This window comes from Apteryx rowi, unplaced genomic scaffold (assembly GCF_003343035.1).
Source record: "Apteryx rowi isolate R43461 unplaced genomic scaffold, aptRow1 scaffold_511, whole genome shotgun sequence".
NCBI classification, from domain to species: Eukaryota; Metazoa; Chordata; class Aves; order Apterygiformes; family Apterygidae; genus Apteryx; species Apteryx rowi.
The window spans coordinates 234,793-253,019 of NW_020450774.1; the positions used below are offsets into that span (position 1 = coordinate 234,793).

Below are 18,227 nucleotides of genomic sequence, written 5' to 3' on the forward strand. Positions count from 1 at the left end.
TCTGTTAGACCCTTTGGTGTTCAAAGGTGAGAGCTTATATTCCTTTTCCTGGCTGACAGATTAATAACATTTCTCTTCCCTACTTATGTGTTTTGATTTTGGTTGTAAGAACTTATTTAAGTTTGAAAACTGCTGCCCAAGTTCAAGTCACATTTGACACAGAAGTAAAGGTCTTAAAGACATGGGTCTCAAAGTGACAGCAAGGGGAACTTATACCCCAAGGTGAGGAAGTATAATTCAGCATCTCTTATGTCTTACTTCATTATGTAGTCCTAAAAGACAGATACTATATTTTAATTAACTTCAATGAAAAACAAGGGACTAAATTCAGTATTAGTGCAAAATTTCACTTGAAATCAATATATTAAATTATTCTTTTGCTACCAGGTTCACCAGGTAATAAGCATATATATTTTTAATACATTTAAGAAGAGGGGAAAATACCAAACAAAATTATTTTACAATTATACCGGAATCCAACTCTAAAGTGAATTAGTCAGCTCATCCTCATGCAACATGGCAGGACAGATTTCATTAGGCTTAAATGTCAACCAAGGAAAGGAAAGTTGTGTCTTGGCACTAAATATATACTCACTGACAGACTTAACAGCTTCGCTCAGCAGTCTTCCACTGTCTGTTAATTATTTTCTGGTAAAGATCTTGCATCATATATTCACCTTGAAAGCTACCAAAACCTTTTTCTTACCATTTCATAAAATGAATATAGCCRGATGGTGGTATAATGTAATCTGTATATATATTTTATGTCCTTATTTTTATTGCTGCATAAGAAAATCTTAGACTCAGAAACAATGTGCTTCTGTATTACTTTTTTTTTTTTTTTTAGAAAGTCTCAAAGGCATTTTTGCAGACATGTCAAAGTTCCTTCTTTTCAGCTTCCTAAAATAAATTGATTTTGTTAAGTCAAATGAATATATGCAAAGGAAGTGTTGCAAAGGAAGTGCCTTATCTTCTCAGAGTTCTTCAAAATAAATTATCTCTACGTGTACTTCACTGTAGATTGTAGCATGTGCTCCAAGAGCCATACACAGGGAAACTTTACCTGTGGCATTCATTTTGTCCATACACACGCTCCAGCTACCCTCATACGCTGTCCTCAGTTTAAGAGGCTTTTTGTTTTGGAACTACTACTATTCCCTTAATTTCCTCATTGCACAAAATATGCATGTCATCTTGAAGAATGCCAGTTACTGTATCAGTAAGTAGCTTTACTTCAAGTGCTAGCCCCTCTCTAAATTCCACAGCAGATGGCCTGCAAAGGGTAGATTAATTGCCTTGTCTTTCAAAATGTTTTTAGTAGAGACTATTTCATCTAGACATAAAGGATAATACTATTCTAGTCTTCTGCAACACCAAGGGGAAATAAAAAAAAAAAAATCAGGATAATATTAAATCTCCTGGTCCTTAGGCTTTGAGTGCAGGTCTCTCTCCTCACCCTCCTAACCTCATGCTTCCAAGCCAATCTCAGTTTTAGACAAGCCTGGAATGGGACTTGTCTCACATCAAAGCTGCAAGTAAGTGATGCTAGAGATACTGTGACTGTTGTTTCCATTAAATGTGGGATAGGAGGTCTGTAATAATTGTCTTCAAGAGCCCATGGATGCCAGCTAAATCCATGAGATGAACTTGCTTCAGGATCTTCACAGAAGACACAGAAGTGCTACCAACCAGCAGGAAAAAAGGTACCCGTTCACCACTGCTCAAGAGACTGTGCAAGTAGTACAGACCTGCTTCTGAGGGAAGGACTACAGCAGAGATAAAGCAGGGTATGTGAGTAATGTGAGTACTTAATTCTGGTGCTGTTTGGTAACACATACATTTAAAGGTGTGACACTACCATGACATCAGTCTCTCTTCCCACTAACACTTTACTGCTTTGTGAGTGTCAGGATTTTGTTTTTTAAAGACGTCATTCAAGCTGCACAGACCATGGTTATATAACACTACTATACAAAATTTACAGCTAAATAGATTTACCAAGATGCACGCTTTCAAAATTTTAAAGGAGCTAGCGCTACCATTCATACACCCTGCAAAGCAAATGAGTAGCTTATCTGTTCAACAATACCCTTGAAATGAGATCTTTGTAAGTAATCGGGTCTCTCCATGATTGGAATGTGCTACAGAGAGACATTAAGGTAGCATGGTTAACCCGTAATTCAGGAACTATCTTGTACAGATTTTTTTTACGGTCTCAGAAAAATCATGTCCGGAGGAATGTTTTCTCAGGACCACTTCCAAGTCTCTTACCTTTCTTGAAGGAAACAAAAGGTCTGAAATTTTCAATAGGTTAATAATACCTGCTTGCTGAGAAAACAAACGGTACTATTTAGATACACAAACTTTTCTTACAGATTCTTTCTTCTGCTATCTGTGAGGGACTGAACATCTAGAGAAATGATCTTTCTGGGCCAGAGTTATCCATTCCAAGCCAAGCAATCTGACTGGACTGAGAAGTTTAGGAGACAAACTGACAGATATTGGAAAAATTGTGGAAGTGACACTAGGCGTATGAGATTTATTAGAATAGCTGACAATCACAAATTTTAAAGCCTGAACAATCAGTAATATTTCTTACTGATGGAATTGGGAGGAAGACAGAAAGAGTTTGTATTCACTCTTAGCACTTTAAACCCATCTTAAGTTCAAAATAGAAGTGAACTAAAACCAGAACAACTACAATTATGCTAATATGCAAACTAGAGTACACAACATCAGAAAGCCAGAGAGGTGGACTGTAGTTTGTTCTGCACTGTTTTTTAACATTTGTGGTACAGTGCTTAAGAAAAGTGCTAAGAAACATGCATAGATCAAAATGATATGGCAGACAAAAATTCTCCAGATGGACATATGCTCACCTTATAATGGACATATGGAGAGAAAAAACACTCAAATATTTGGTTTATGTACCATTAGGCAACAATGCAAATTAAATGGGGATTCTCCAATAACACACTATATGTTTAAGCAGGTACTTGCAAGTTTTTTCTACCCAATTTTATCCTTCACATTTGTGACTAGTTGCTTCTACACACTTGATATCTACATCAATAGATCGGCAGTGCTTAGTATTAGCGATACACATAGACCAACGCGAATTTTACAGAACTGTACTGCATTTTCGTACTCTTTAGCATATGCTACCGTATGCTAACTATACGGCATACGCTATATCACCACCCTATGCAAAAGAAGTCCCAAGTCCATGCCCTATGGTTTTTATTGATATAAAAAGGGCAGTGGGAACACTTATCTAAAACTGTCTATCATTTACACTGTCAACAGAAGAAAAAGATCTTATATATTCACAAAACTTCAGCTTTTGACCTGAGGGTTTCCATAATGGTGAGCCAGATGAAGCTTGTTGGACTTCAGTCATAAAAAAGAACGGAGATAAAATGATTAAGTGGCTTAGAAAAAGAGATATGCTTAATCTTGCTCTAAAACCTTAATCATTTTGTTGCAAAGTTCTAATAAGAAAATAACACTGGGCCACATCCATCTTGCCAAAGCAGTATCATGTCTCCAAAAGCAGCCCAAAGTAGATATCTAGGGAAGAATGGAAGAAAGGGACAAGCACACAGTAAAATTTCCTGGGAATACATTTTCAAGCTCCAAAAGTTTGCAATGCCAAGACTTCCAGAGACAAATTGATTCTCTGGAGTTAGTAACCATCTACGGCTTTCTCTTCCACGAACCAGTCTGCCTGTCCTTCACCACTTATAAACTTTTAATGTCCACAACACTTAGCAACAAGAAATTCCAAGGGATAAAATCCACAGTTCACCAAGTCACCTTCTTGCATTCTTTTGAACCTGCCTCCTCCTATCAGATTTTGAAGTCTCGTAGTTCTTCTACTGGGATGGATAGTAGGGGGGATGGGGGGAGAAGGGGGAACCACCCTCTCCATGACACGCATGATTTTACAGATCTCCAACATATCTTCTCCCCAGCTCTCTTCTCTTCCATGCTGAGAGATCCCAGCTTATTTTGTCATTCCTTCTACTGAGAGCACTTTACACTCCTGTGAGTTCAAACTAAAACATGCGCGTCAGGAAAGCTGAAGAGGTAAGGGCTAGGCCAAGGAAAGGACACACCAAGAGATGACTAAAGCAATTCTGGCGCATATAACTAGGAAGAGTCGAGGACAGAAAAACACAACAGACRGAACAAGGAGGTGAGACAGAAGTGAAGATTAATACTGGATTACAGCTTTGCACAGAAATGACTGGAATGGCAATGAGTAGCAAGGCAGAACACATGGAATAGTATTTGACTTGGACAAGTTGAAAGATGACAAGTAAAGATTAAAGGTTCTACAAACAGCAGAAAATACAGCTTTTCCAAAATACAAAAATTCAGAATTTAACTTTTCCTATATCATTGAAATATAAAAATAAAATGTATTTCATTTTCCTTAAGCTGTTGATCCAGAGAAATGACAGCAGTCACTCCATTAGCTCCAGTGCAACATGGAGGTGCAAATGGATATAAACATTAGAACTTTACAGATGATGACCCATGCATAAATCAATATGGATTCAGAAGGTGAAATTAGGAAAGAGTTTTAACATGACAACTACCTTAAGTATTAGCCCAGATTTTTATAAAAACAATGCTTAAACACTGCATCTTAGTGCATGTGAGTAAAGGGAAATGATCAGGACTGAAAGGGGCACATTAAAACTCTAAGGTGTTTGACATTGTAACCTTAATATGCCTTTAAACATAGCCTTAAATTGCATACACAAAACCCAAACATGCCACAGTTAAAATATATATATATATATATATATATATATAAATAAAATAAATACTCTGGTCAAAACCTCAGAAAACTGCCCGATTTTCATCCATTCCTGAGCCTTGACAAACCTAGACACACGACTAATTTCTGTAGAACTAATTAAGGTAGACCTGACAATTTCTTACTTCTTCCCTTATGTTTCCTGCCTTCTCCCCTTCAAGTGCTTCAAAGTTTACGTAAAGTTCATCAAGAAGAGTCTATACATTAAGATATTAACATTTTGGATTAATATTGTTTAATCAAAGAATCTGCTTCCTTTCTTCTCCAATACTAAATCAATACTGTATTCTAGAATAACTACACAGAAAAGGCAGGTTCACAGAAAGGCCCATACATCAAAAAGAAGCCTCAATAGCAAGCAGAGATGGAAGACACCTCAACTTCTCGAAAGCCAATCACTTTGAAATACAGGCAATACTTCTTGATATTTGTATGAAGTCAAACAGAAGCCACCCRCTGAATTTTACATAGTAAATTTTAAAAATAATTCTAATTAGGTTTAGAGATGTTATGCTTTAACTAGTCTGAAAAAAATCGCTTTAAAAGTAACAGTAAAAAATGCAGTACTCAGTCCTGTTTTCTACATGGTTCTTCTGCATGGTTTGGAAACCTGTAAAATTCCATTCTGCACTCCTGGAGACTTACAGATTTTTTTTTAATAGGAACATAAGAAAGACCATAGTAGACTGTACCAGAGGTATGGTTCCTCACCATATCCTTCCAATTATTTTGGACTCATTAGCGTCTAGTTTCATTTCAGGCTGGCTCCTGCCTCCACCCATTTCTGCACCGGAAGAGACATGAACAATCCTCAGACAGTCATCTCTTTTCCAGGCTGAAGAATCTGGACACTATATAGTTACTGCACAAAACCTGCTCCTGCTTTTGATTATCCTTATCACCTTCCTCTATATCTTTTCTTGTTCTGTTGTCTGCTTTCAGAGATGAAGGAGAACAGAACTGTGCACTATATTTGACATACAGGCACACCACTGCTTTATACAGCAGCAATAATATTCCTGGTTTTATTCTTTTTATTATTAATAATTCTTAATATTCTATTACCTTTTTGACTACAACAGAGCACTTGCCAGATGTTTTCACAGAACTGTACCAAAGCATCAGGATAGTATTCCTGAGGGGAATAGATAGTTCAGAGAACAGCAGATATGTGAAGTTAGGATTGCCTGTTTCTCCTCTCCCCTCCCTACCCCCATTTACATAGCTTTGCATGCATCTACACTGGCAATAAAGTAGCAGATGAAATTCAATTACTAATTGAGACCTTCTAAAATTCTTAACAGTTGGCTTGCATTTTTAATGATGATTTCTTCCAGCAGATGTCTCATTATTCACCCTCTGTTCATTTATCATTTATGAATATACTGCTGTTTAGTACAGTGATGGAATGAAGTTAACCTAGGAAGGCTGAGACTAGAAGGAATTGATCTCTGACTCATTAAAGTTCTCTTCTGMAAAAGAACGTTATCTTGCTCTTAATGTTTTTCTTACTTCTACTCTACTGAGGCAATTTTAGCAGTTCCCTTCTCCTGCCAGTTTTCTGAAACAAAAATCTGTACTCTGTGAGATAAACCTGCTAAGACAACACAAAAGTCATGCTCAAAGTAAACACTATACTCAGAACTGAATCTAAACAAATTCAGAGATCCACAGAGTACTTCAAGTGAGAGTAGCAAGTTTTTCTAAACGTGTAGAATTGGTGCAAATATAAATAATTAAATGATAACACTGGAATTAAATTTCTTTAGCTTTAATACCACTCAATTCAACCCAAGGCTAAAATCTCAAGTGCTTACAGAAACATGTCTGGACACAAAACATCAAGACTGCCTGCCACTAAGCTTTTCAAGGAAGAAGAAAACCTGAAATCTCATAAAGATGCAAATTTCACACACACAGAGGTGTTTCACCATGAACATCCATTTTTCTTTTTCTAGCAAAATGTTTTATTTGTACTTTAAATAGAAAAGCAGTACCACCAAATACCTCACTCTGCTTCTATTCATGGTGATGAGACAGTGAGCTTATATGGTCTGTTCTGGATGATTTCCACAAGTATTTCTTCCTCAAAAAGCCTTTTGTAATATTTAATAATCTGGAGAGCTCATTTACATTATGAAAGCTCTTGCTTCACTTAAGGATGAGGACCAAGAGTAGGTTCAACCTAATGCAATTTTTTCCTTAAAGGCTGTTAAAACCACCGCAGTTGAGTTTTTGTGCCTGAGCAAAATTCTTCTAGCTAGATGTCTCCCAAAGTTTCAAGGATTCTGGTAAGCATGGAGATCTGGAAGCAGAAGTATATTCCACAGGTTTTGGTCTTCATATCAGCTCTTGCTCTGATAGCATGGGCTCAGTTTATATTTACCACCTAAGCTGGAAGCACAGAAAACTCATAAGAAAGTGCACAGATGCTCTGCCCAAGTCTGACTCAATGAAACACAGAAAACTTCTCCCTGCAGTGATAGAGCAGTTCTTGAATTAACAGCAAGAACCATGCTGGAGCCATAAAATATAGTTCTGCTTTATGTCAAGAGGCAGTAATTTTGTTAAAGGCAAAAGAAGCAAATCTGAAATCAGTTAGATGAATCCATTATTGGCAGAGCTTATTTTACCTGTGAGAGAGGTCAGTACAGTTACTGATTCTACCTGTGGTCTAGAAGGCTTCACAGTGAAGTATGTTCAAGTTCAAATCAGAAGCAAAAGCATCAGAGTTGAAGTCACTGATGAAGCCAGCACCTAAAATTGAGCGGATGTACTATGACTGCATTTGCTGATTTATCTTCAGTGATATCGAAAGTAAGCTACAACCTGCTCCAGTTTCAATTAGTTCTGTTGTAACATATGTGTTCAGCTAACTTTTCTCAGTATTCAGTTTCCAGATAGATGCCACGAGGCTCTTGAAAATTAACAATACATTGTATCATGACATCAGTAATTTTAGTTTATATATATTAAAAAATATATAAAATATTATATAAAAATAAGAAATATATATGTATTTGTGTGTGTACACACACAAATACATTTTTTAATGCAGTAAGGTAAGGTAGTCCCAAGTCCCATGGTAAATTTTATTTCAAGATATCTATTATTTAAATTCATAATGCTGAAACTTAAAGGAGAATTATCTACCCTGTGGTAAAAATATTCACTAAAAAAACAAAACAAAAAACCCAAACACAACATAATTCTTATTTGATAACCTTGGGGGGGGAAGAGGGGCAGGGAGATAATTAAATGCTATCAATTATTTGGATGTATTAGTTGCAAAGTAATGTTCACCTTAAAGCAGAAATAAATTGTAAGACAGAGCACCTTCCAAAACTACAGCTGAGTATGTGTTTGCTGCAAACCTTCGAAAAGTTTACAATCTTTTTCTACGCATCCAACTTCTACCTCTTTCTATGGCTACAATATTACTTTTTAATGGCTTCATGAATAATCCATATTGACAGAATTCATATGAAAGTTAATTTACAAATTCCATACCAGTAAAGGTAGAGACTAGTACACAGTCATTTTCACTATCTAAAATACCTTAAATAGCACCAAAAACATAAACGTTTCATCTTTACTGCTCTCCTTTCTTCTTTTCCTGTTCATATTCCATTCTTCTGTTCTACACTTCTCCCTTCTGTTTATCTTTAAAGAAACTCTCTCCCACGCTCACAATATATGCATGCATTATGTTTCCTGTACTTACACCTGGCTGAACAGAAAAAACAATACTTAAATAAAAAATAAAATCTGAGGACTTCCCCTTTACTTGCTTTCACAGCTTCAGTTGCTGATGACTCTGGACTACTTATTTCGGTGGTTCTTGATTACACTTATAACTTAAGCACAAAAACGAAAGAGAGCAAGTCACTCTTCGAAGATTGTTAGGCCAATACTACAGGACCTATTTTAAAAGGTTTCGCTCTTCTTGGAGCTCATCAGCTGTAGGTAACGGCCTAAGTAAGCAGATTTTCCTCTCCAGATTGAGGAGAGGGAGACTGAGTATATCGTTATTGTCAGCCAATGGAGCAGCCTTTGTTCTTGCACTAATGATAGGCACTATCTCAAAAGCCACACTTTCTATTCTTCCCTAACTACTATCATATTGATTTCCTACTACTTTATGAACTATAAACTTTATTCTCTCGTTCTGGTTCCATATCTGCAGTTCCAGGTGTTTGCTCACTGACTTTTGATTATTGTAATTTAGGCACTAAATCAATTAACTAGCTAGAAGGATTTTTTTTTCTTTATACAATCAATTTTGTTTTCTTTTATATTTCCACCTTTAAGATCTCCTCCTAAGGAAATTCTGACTTTCATGATTTGATAATCATTTCCATGTATTGGCTTGTGATGAAATGCAGCCTCATCAGCTGAACAGGAGAACACAGAAATACATGTTTATTTATGAATTAAGTTTGAGTTTGTTCAGATTCTTGATGTTGCATTTTACTAGTGGATTTGGCATCACTTAAGAAGACTGTACTTGATGTGTTAAGGAAAATTCTACTTATACYTATTTCCATTCAGAATAACTTGTAATTCAGTGAAAATTTAGAACACTAGTTTGGGGCACATGTTGATCTTAAATATACTAGTTACGTGAGTCCACAGAYTGTTTGAAGAAATGAAGCTTTCACCCCTTTTCAGTTCATTCAGTTTAAGATTTGAATGAACCTGCCACTGAGGTGAGGATATTAAATAAAAATTTAGAGCATATCTGTACTTGCAGAAAAGGTTACCGCTATCACATCTGATTTAGCACTTTTAGTTATTTGTTTTGGGCTTCTAAACTTGTATGGCTTGGATTTTTATTCAATTTAAATAATTTTAAATAATTTGTAAACATTAGAACTGGGAGAACATTGATGACAAAATAGAAATTAAGTAATTTATGATATAAAGGGCCCTGTATTTTTAATGAAGTGAGTCTAGGGTGAACAGAAATACTGAAGTATTTTTTACCTTTCCTTTACTATAAATTTCAACAAAATAATGAAGATTCATTTTATTCCCTTGCTTCCCTCCTTGGTCACCCCAATTATCTGATGCTGTCCTCTGTTCTTACTGATTTCTTCATTCTTCATCTTCACTTTGTTCAAATTCCCATCCCCTTCCTCAGCAAACATTAATATATCTAATTGAGTATAAGCATTCCTTCATTCCCCTATGCCTCTTACTAGGAAAAGAAAAAAAAAAAGATCTCGAAGTTATGTCAGGGATAGCTAACGCATTTGGAACAAAACTTAGAAAGATGATACAGGAGGAGCCTTCTCACTTATAAAAGATGCAACTAGACTGGCAACATCTCTTTAAGTATACTAAAATTTCTTAAAATTCTTCTAGTTTAACTAAAATTTCAAACTCTGTAGCCATAACTATTTGGAACAAACTGAAACATAAAAGCAATTGTGCACAAAAAGATTAAAAACAATACTTGTAAAACATTACTTCTGCATACTACTACAATATATGGAAATAATATGCAACTTCTAGTAGCACAGCTATCTGGGACAAAATATACTTCAGTCTAGAACAGCATGAGTGAAAACAAACAAACAAAAAACCCCAACCCACAACAGTCTAAGATCAAGACAATAAATCTCATCTAATTTCATGGCAAACAAACCTACAAGTGGATGGCATCATCATTTTTCCCCCCTTCTAAAACGGTGGATCAAAACTACTTTTAAAGAAGATTTTGCAAAAACATGAACTTACTATATAGTAAAATTTCCTGAAAATTAATGGGCAATCAAGTAGTTTGAAAAAAAAAATAGTACTAAAAACAAAACATTTCCCTATTCCATGTCTTGCCACTTCCATTTCAACTGCAAGAATTTTTTAAGGCATAAAATGCCATCCACGTTGTTTGTACAGCACATAGCGTGCAGCAACATGTTCTCAGCCAGTCCTTATTGCTTTATTTTACTGTTATTAACAATGAGCGTCTAAGTTCCCATATGAGACCAGCAAACTTATCTTCCCACCTGGTAAACAACTGATAAAAAGAGATTCTACTACATACAAGCTAAGCAAAGATGGAACAAAAAACCAAAMCAAAACAAAAAAAAATAGTATGTCCTTCAAAAATTAACACCATTGGAAAAAAAGAAAGATAAAAAGAAAAAATAAAGAAAATCAAGCTCCAAATTAACTCAGGACTAAAATAGAGAAAAGCCAACTCCAGGTATAGTTCCAAGCCATTTGAATTATTGTTCCACTTGCTGCCCAATGAAATTTCAGTTCATGTGTGTGATTACTGAATGCCCAGAACAGAAAGAAATCCCAATGCTAAAGGGCTTAAAGATCAGGTGCAAGGCAAGAGACTGGTCAATGAGACAGGCATTAGGCACAGTACATTAGTAGCTACTTGTTGCTAAGTTTTGGAGTTTAAGTCGTAACAGCAAAAGAAAGCTTTAGAAAATACCACAAGGTAATACTTTTAGGTATATATCAATATGTATTTATTTTTAGTAAATGGGGAATTGTTAAGCATGGGGAAGAGTAGGCCAGCAAGCTATAAAGCATGCTTAAACATTTAGTTTGTTGAAGCACAGATTTGACTATACCAAAGAAGATAGAAGTTAGGACACTAAGTGCCTTGAATACAAAAATGTTTTTCTTTAATGATAGAAGCCATCACAAACTCTTATCTTCCTTTATCTTCCAAAAGCCTGAGGAACACGAATGGATTTTGCAACCTTTTGAAGCAAAAGTTAAAAATAATATCTATACAGAATACTTACCATGAGCTTGCAAACAAGAGCAAATATAGCACTTAAAATTGTTTCCTTAAAATAAAGGGGTGTTAATGTTAAGATAACATGAATGAAGTATGACACCATGCTTTTAAAGCAATAAAAGCTCAGAAATATTCTAATTAACAGTGTATCTCTCCCTCTCAGGACGGTAAGGCTCATCTTTGTAACACAAGAGGGGATTTCTGTGCAGTTTGTGCTTCCTAGTTTTTCCAATGTGATCTTACAAAACTGTTTCTAGTCCTTTTTATCTTCAGGTTCCCAGAACTGCTCACTACAGCATGGGAAATAACTTCAAAATTGCCTCTTAACCAAAATGAAATACTTATTGGGAAAAGTCTAGAGTCATATTTTTGCCTATTTCTTGATTAACCTAGTAGAGGCAAACCRAGCAAGCACGAATAAAAAAATGCACTGCCAGGAAGATAGCATACATGCAAGAACACTGACAGAATGCAAACTAATCCTGTTCTTTAGCTATCTGGTAATAGTTTGGACCTCATGCAGCTATTCTCTTCTCCATCCATCCACATCAGTGGAAGATGTTACCATTTTCAGTATCTGTCATCACCTCTCCTTCCTTATCCCCCATCTTCACCAAACAATAGAGCAATTCATGCAAAATCTTCCTACCTCACTTCAGACAGAATCCACTTAGATTAAAAGTTTTGGCAAATAAGGAAAAGCCTACAGAAACTGCTCCTTTGTCTCACCTGTAGAGAAGGCAAATTCCTGTAAAGGACTAGGGACAAACACCTGGGAACAGGAACTAGTTTCACTATCACAACTGAATCAGGGGAAAACAAAAAAGTCTATCCAAGGTTCAATTCTTTACATAACGATCATTTCACCCCCCATGTTAATTTAAAATGTAAAAACATCCTTATTAAGTTCACAAGCTAACATTGTGAACTATAGAGTTGTCCAAATTTTTTTTAAAGAATATCAGAGTATAGAATGAGGAATTTACACTCATCTACATTTAAAAGGGTATCTGCCATGGTCCAAAAGTTAATAGGAAAGTCCCTGGCAGAAGACAACCTTAATTTTGCCTGAGGTACCAGAAACATACAATACCTTCTTTGTTACTAAAAATCTTGACTGCTCTCAAACCAGTTGCCAAAACTACCAGTGCCTCCCTACTCCCTTGATAGTCCCTTTGATGTGATCATTCTATAAAAAAGGAATAATATAAAATAATTAAAGGTAAGTTTCTATAAGCACTATAAAACGCATAACAAAAAAACCAAACTTAAAGAATACTAACATGCTTTTTAGACGGCATTCTTCCTGTCCCCAGAATACCTGTCTTCCTGGGTATAAATCTACTATGCCTACACAGCGAGGTTGCTGCACTGCACAATTCCAGTCAAGCCTCTCAAGACTTGCAGGCCTGCTCATATTGCCAGTTATTAAAAAATTATATATTTAGACTGCATCCACTAGGTAACGAGGGCAAGAAACATTTTAATATACTATTTCACAGTGCACCTACTTTCAAATAATTTGCTGTCTACTCTGCCATATAACCTGCAGGATCATGATCATATGGAACGTTAACAGGTATTACCACCCAGCCATGTTTTCTTAGTATTTACTGTTACCGGAATTTTCTTGTCACAATCTTTTCAGCTGTTATAAACAAGTGGCCTGCAAACATTAAAACAGAGTACATTATAGTAGAATTGGAAAGTTTATCCCTTCCCTGCCTCTCATCTAACTTCTCTTTGTAGACTATATTCAAAAATTTCCTTTTATAATTTCAGTCCTTACTATTCAGTTCTTCACACTCTTCTATTTTGTTCCCATGCACACTTGTCTATAACAAGAAGTGCAGAAGTACTCTGTCAGTTTTTTCCTTTTTAATCCTCTATGGTTCAACATTCCAAATATCTGACCAACTTCAGACATAGTTTTTTCTTTCTTGAAAAAAGCAGGAACAAACTACGCCAAGTAGAAAAATTACCTTAAACTGACCATTCTTGCCATTCTCTTCTGTCCCTAAGCTTTGTCGCTTTTGCTGCTTTAAGAATGTAAGTTAAGGACTAAGCTCCCTCATCTATTGTTTGCTTTGTGGCAAAAAAACAAAACAAAACAAAAACAACAACAACGCCCTCTCCATTCCTCTGTCTCTTAAATGACATACTAGCTGCACTTGCAAAAAGCAGGACAGGTTGAGGCCCTTCAAAAATACCTAACCCTTACAACCATCGGTAACTACTTACAGTGTAGTTATAGTTTTAAAATGTTTTGTATCTGCAGTACGCACTTCACATACCTAATCTTTTTTAGAAGTTAGATATAAATTGGAACCTGCCATCATAATTCCATTCATTTTCAAACTATAATCGTTTGAACAAAATTCCATGAAAGATACCACATTATAATGTTTGCTACAATTTCTTCCAGATTTAGGTTGCCTAAAAATCTCATTTGTCTAAGTATTTACATAATCTGTATTACTTAAGTACAGTTGAGAAGTTAGAATACTTTTATTGTTTCCAGGAGATCTTGAAAGTCCACAGGACAGGAAAAGACCCATAAAACTATTTAAGTTTAGCCACAGTTTATCAGTACAAACCTATTTAAACATGAAACCAAAAATACACAACACAATCATGATTTCTTTTCCGTGGCGCTCAGGAAAAAAATAAAATATTAACTTAAATATTATAAATTCAAACCCTTATCACCAAATAACATAATCTTGAAACCACAAAGAAAAGAAAAAAAAAAGCATGATGACACTTCTTTTGATGAATGATAACAGTAAAAGAATCAGGCCATGATCTGAGTAGAACTCTGAAAATCAACCCTTTGAGTCTACTGGGAAAGTTGTTTTCTGTTGCTATCAGCTGATGTATTCTGCAACTGCAACGGCAGCGTCAGCGCTAGAGACTACTTTGTCTGTGCTAAGATTTCAAACAGTGATGAGGGCAGGCTGACYACAGAATTATTTACCTTTCCTTTTAAAAAAAGAGCTCTATGAAATTATATGCAAAGAGACTTATTTGACAACATTATTGAGGTTGCATAAGAACTTGTAACTCACCAGCCCCATAAGTGATGGCCAGAAGTACATAAACAGAGTGTACACCTTTATGTACAGTACACTCTTGTTAATGATGCAGACTGATTGCCAAGTCATTAGTTTAAACTTCAAGACTTTTATTTTCTCTCTCTTCCAAAACTGTCAGCTTGCAAAACATACCATAGATATTGTACAATGATACATACAAAGAAAGATAAACTGTCATTCCTAATGCCACCCAGTGGCACTAAATGCACAATATAATTAAACTGATTGAAAAATTATACCTTTTTCTTAATCAACCTTGCCTTTTCACAACAATAGCTCTTGTTCTTGCATCATAACTTCTTCGTAAGTCTTCCTGTACCATTCATCACTAAACTTTTTTTAAAAATTTGTATCATGATTAGAACTTCTAGGTTCTATGATAAAGCAGAGCCTGAATGTACTAGCTGCAGTACAGATAAAGTATAGATGTGGTCACCATCCTAAATAACTTGCAACCTAAGACGGAAAGCAGCCTGCTGCAAAGAAGTAAGGAGTTAGAAACAATACTGACCAGCATACCAGCAGTATAAATGCTGTCATGATTTCTGTATTCATCACAACAAAAAAGAACTTTAAGGAATGATACAAGGGGGATCATAAGGTGGTTGTGCAGAAATCTACCGGATGCTCACTCTTAAATATGCGATCATGTAACAAGTAGGCAACAAAATCTGACATCCCAAACACCTGAGACAGGAGCTCCCTTCCTGTTACTGAGCAAGACCTCAGTGGTAAACTGGGGATAAATCATGAAGGAACTACAAAATGAAGACAAGAATCCTGATAATGCTAAGAAACAGAAACCCATGGAGGACTGAACTGGGACAACATGGTCAAGGCAATGGCCTGAGAAAATTATGTTTGGAGTAGCATCCTGGACAGTTGGAAGTATAGCGACACTTTCAGGGTCAAAGGAATGATGTTGCTGGAAGTGTGACGTGAAATGACTAGTCTGGAAAAGAACTTCAGAAGAGACCACAGTATAGGCCATGGACAGCCTCCTCAAAACCTACACATTCTGGTTACTGCTTGATCTGCCCTACGTCGTCCATATTGATTGATTATCCTCTTTCCAGCCTCCCTAAATAAGAGGCTAACATGCTACTGACATGACAGCTCTTTTATCTAAATTCCCCTCTAATCCAAATTATTCTTCAAAGAAGAGGAAATATATGAAGCAACAGTCTTAAACCGTTGCTTTTGAATTACCTTCACTCCTTCATGCCTACTTCATGCTACCATCTAGCAGTATAGAATCATATACACTTTTCAAACAAACCAAAACAACAAAACCCCCCAACTCTTCAGTCCAACATCTCCCTACTTTCAAAACCTGGAACCTGAAATTTGGACTTTTTGAAGCCACAGTTCAGGTACACAGAATGTCTACTGTAGCTGTCAAGTGACAAAACAACACATCAGACAATGGAAGCTGACACACTACACAGCAAGTTTTAGGAAGCTGAGTGAGAAAGGAAAACTGAAAGTACATAGCAGTTTTTTTAAGGCAGTAATGCCTAACTATTGATCAAATTCTAACTTTAACAACTCAGATTCTATTAGACATACTGTTTCAAGCAACGCAGAAACAACTTGCAAAGTATTCTTGTGCAATCCAAACCCATTCCAGGTGGGTCACCAATCCAATCTGAAAGAAGAAAGTAGTGCTTTGCATACCATTATGATTTTCCCAGGTCTCCACAAGAACATTCATCAAGCTTCACCTTTCCTAGGTAAGGAATCTGTTGCACAGATACTGTAATTGTTTGGGTTTTTTTAAAAAGAGAATTATGTCCCACATAGAAATATTTTCTACACGTTAATACCTCCCTGAAAAAATGCAGAAATCAATACTTCACACTTACAGTTTGTCATTAAAAAAAACCTTCAATATAAATTACATGAGTGCAAACAATCAAGCAAATGAAATCAGTTAAGTAATACAAATTTTTAAGTTCAATACAACAGGATAGTCACCACAGACAACATTACCTGAACTACAGAGAATTCTCTCAAGGCAACTTTCACTTTCCTGGGCTTGGTTCCCTCTTTGAACATTTAAAGACAGTCTAAAAAAAAAAAAAAAGAAAAAGAAAAAAAAGAGGGGGAGAGGGGGAAAGGTTCTTTGAAAAAAATAAGGACACTTTTCTATTCTGTTTAGATAAGAATTCAAGTTCTATATAAACATAAACATTCAAGCTTTTTACTTTAAAAGGGTTCCAATTGTCAAATCCAATATATCATCTTTGCTACTATTTTAAATGAAATATACATAAAGTCTTCCAATCATTTTCTAGGTTTCTTAGGGACAACCGATATACAGATTAACAAAGACAATTCTGAATAATTTTAAGCAAAGTAACTCGACTCAATCAAATCCAGCATCGACTTTCTTTACAGTACCTGGAGAAAYCAGGGAAGAAAAGATGTGTTTTTCCACAGGAAAAAAATTAAAACACTTCTCCCCTTATTTTGCAGGGCAAACCCCAGCAACCAATATGATTATGCTGTTTTCGCCCTGATTATGTCTCCTATTAGTTAAAAATAAATGAAGTCTGGAGATTACGCTTCTACACGAACATTTATCTGATAGAAGATGAAAGGTAAAATACAGCCAAAAGCGACTGGGGGCCAGGAGGTTCCCGCTGCCAGCCAACAAGCGGCGACCAGGCAGCGCGTGGCGCAGGCAAAGCTGCGAGCCCAGAGGCTCTCTCCAAGKTATCCGGGGCCCGTTTAACGGCATCCAGCACGGCAACGCAACCCTCCTCCGCCCCAGGCCCGGCGCGGAGCGCTCCGGACGGCACTTCTTCCCCGCCAGGCGCGGCAAGCCCCGCCACCGCTCCCGGGGCCGAGGGTCCCGCTGCGGCCGGCCCGGGGCAGCGCTGCCGCCGAGACAACGCGGGCAGGGCGGACACGTCCCGCGGCCTGCCCGCCCGCCCGAGGGGCGCCTGAGCAGGGCACCCGCCTCCCCACAAGCCTCCGCGCCCCCCTCCCCGCCGGCGCTAACGCGGCTCGCGGTCCCGGCACCGCCGCGCCGGCACCACCTGCCGCCGCCCCGCCGAGCACTCACGTCTCCTGGCGGCTGCGGCCGGGGGGGGTTTCGCGGCTGCCCGGGAGCGGGAAGGACGGGCCGGCTCCGGCCGCTGCTGGCTGCGCCGCCGCCGGCTCTGCGGACACCGAACGCCTCAGCCTCTCCGCTGCAACGGTCCCCGGCCGCCTCGCGGCGCCCGGCCAATCCGAGAACGCCTCCGCAGGGGCGCGCGCACCCCCACCAATCCGAGCCCGCGCCCGCCCGGCCCCCTCCGCGGCCGTTAGCCAATCCACAGGCAAGCTTGCCAGCCCCGCCCTCCTCCCTCCCGCACGACGCTACCTGGGAGCCAATCACGCGGCGGACCCTTCCTTCGCGGCGGACGTGCGTGCGCTCACCCGCGCGCTTCCCACCCCCCTCTTTCCCTTCAGCCAATCAGCAGCCGCGGCCGCACGCCTGCGGAGCGCGCTCTCCTTGCGCCAACGGGCCTCTTGGAGCGCTCGTGGTCTC

The 18,227-nt window shown here is 37.8% G+C and overlaps 1 protein-coding gene across 9 annotated transcripts in view; it reads right to left on the reverse strand.

The window, feature by feature from the left end:
• DTNB (dystrobrevin beta) overlaps positions 1–16,752 on the reverse strand; it is a 215,193-nt gene extending 198,441 nt beyond the window's left edge. For all 9 annotated transcript variants that reach the window (XR_003255841.1, XM_026080215.1, XM_026080220.1 and 6 more), the window contains exons 1-2: positions 16,682–16,752; positions 16,259–16,337 (exon numbers count right to left, since the gene is read on the reverse strand). Coding sequence is in view for 8 of the 9 variants with exons in the window: in XM_026080215.1 (XP_025936000.1) it covers positions 16,259–16,314 (56 nt within the window). In the remaining variant the exon portion in view is untranslated. The remainder of the gene's footprint in view (positions 1–16,258; positions 16,338–16,681) is intronic.
• Positions 16,753–18,227: the final 1,475 nt, after the last annotated feature.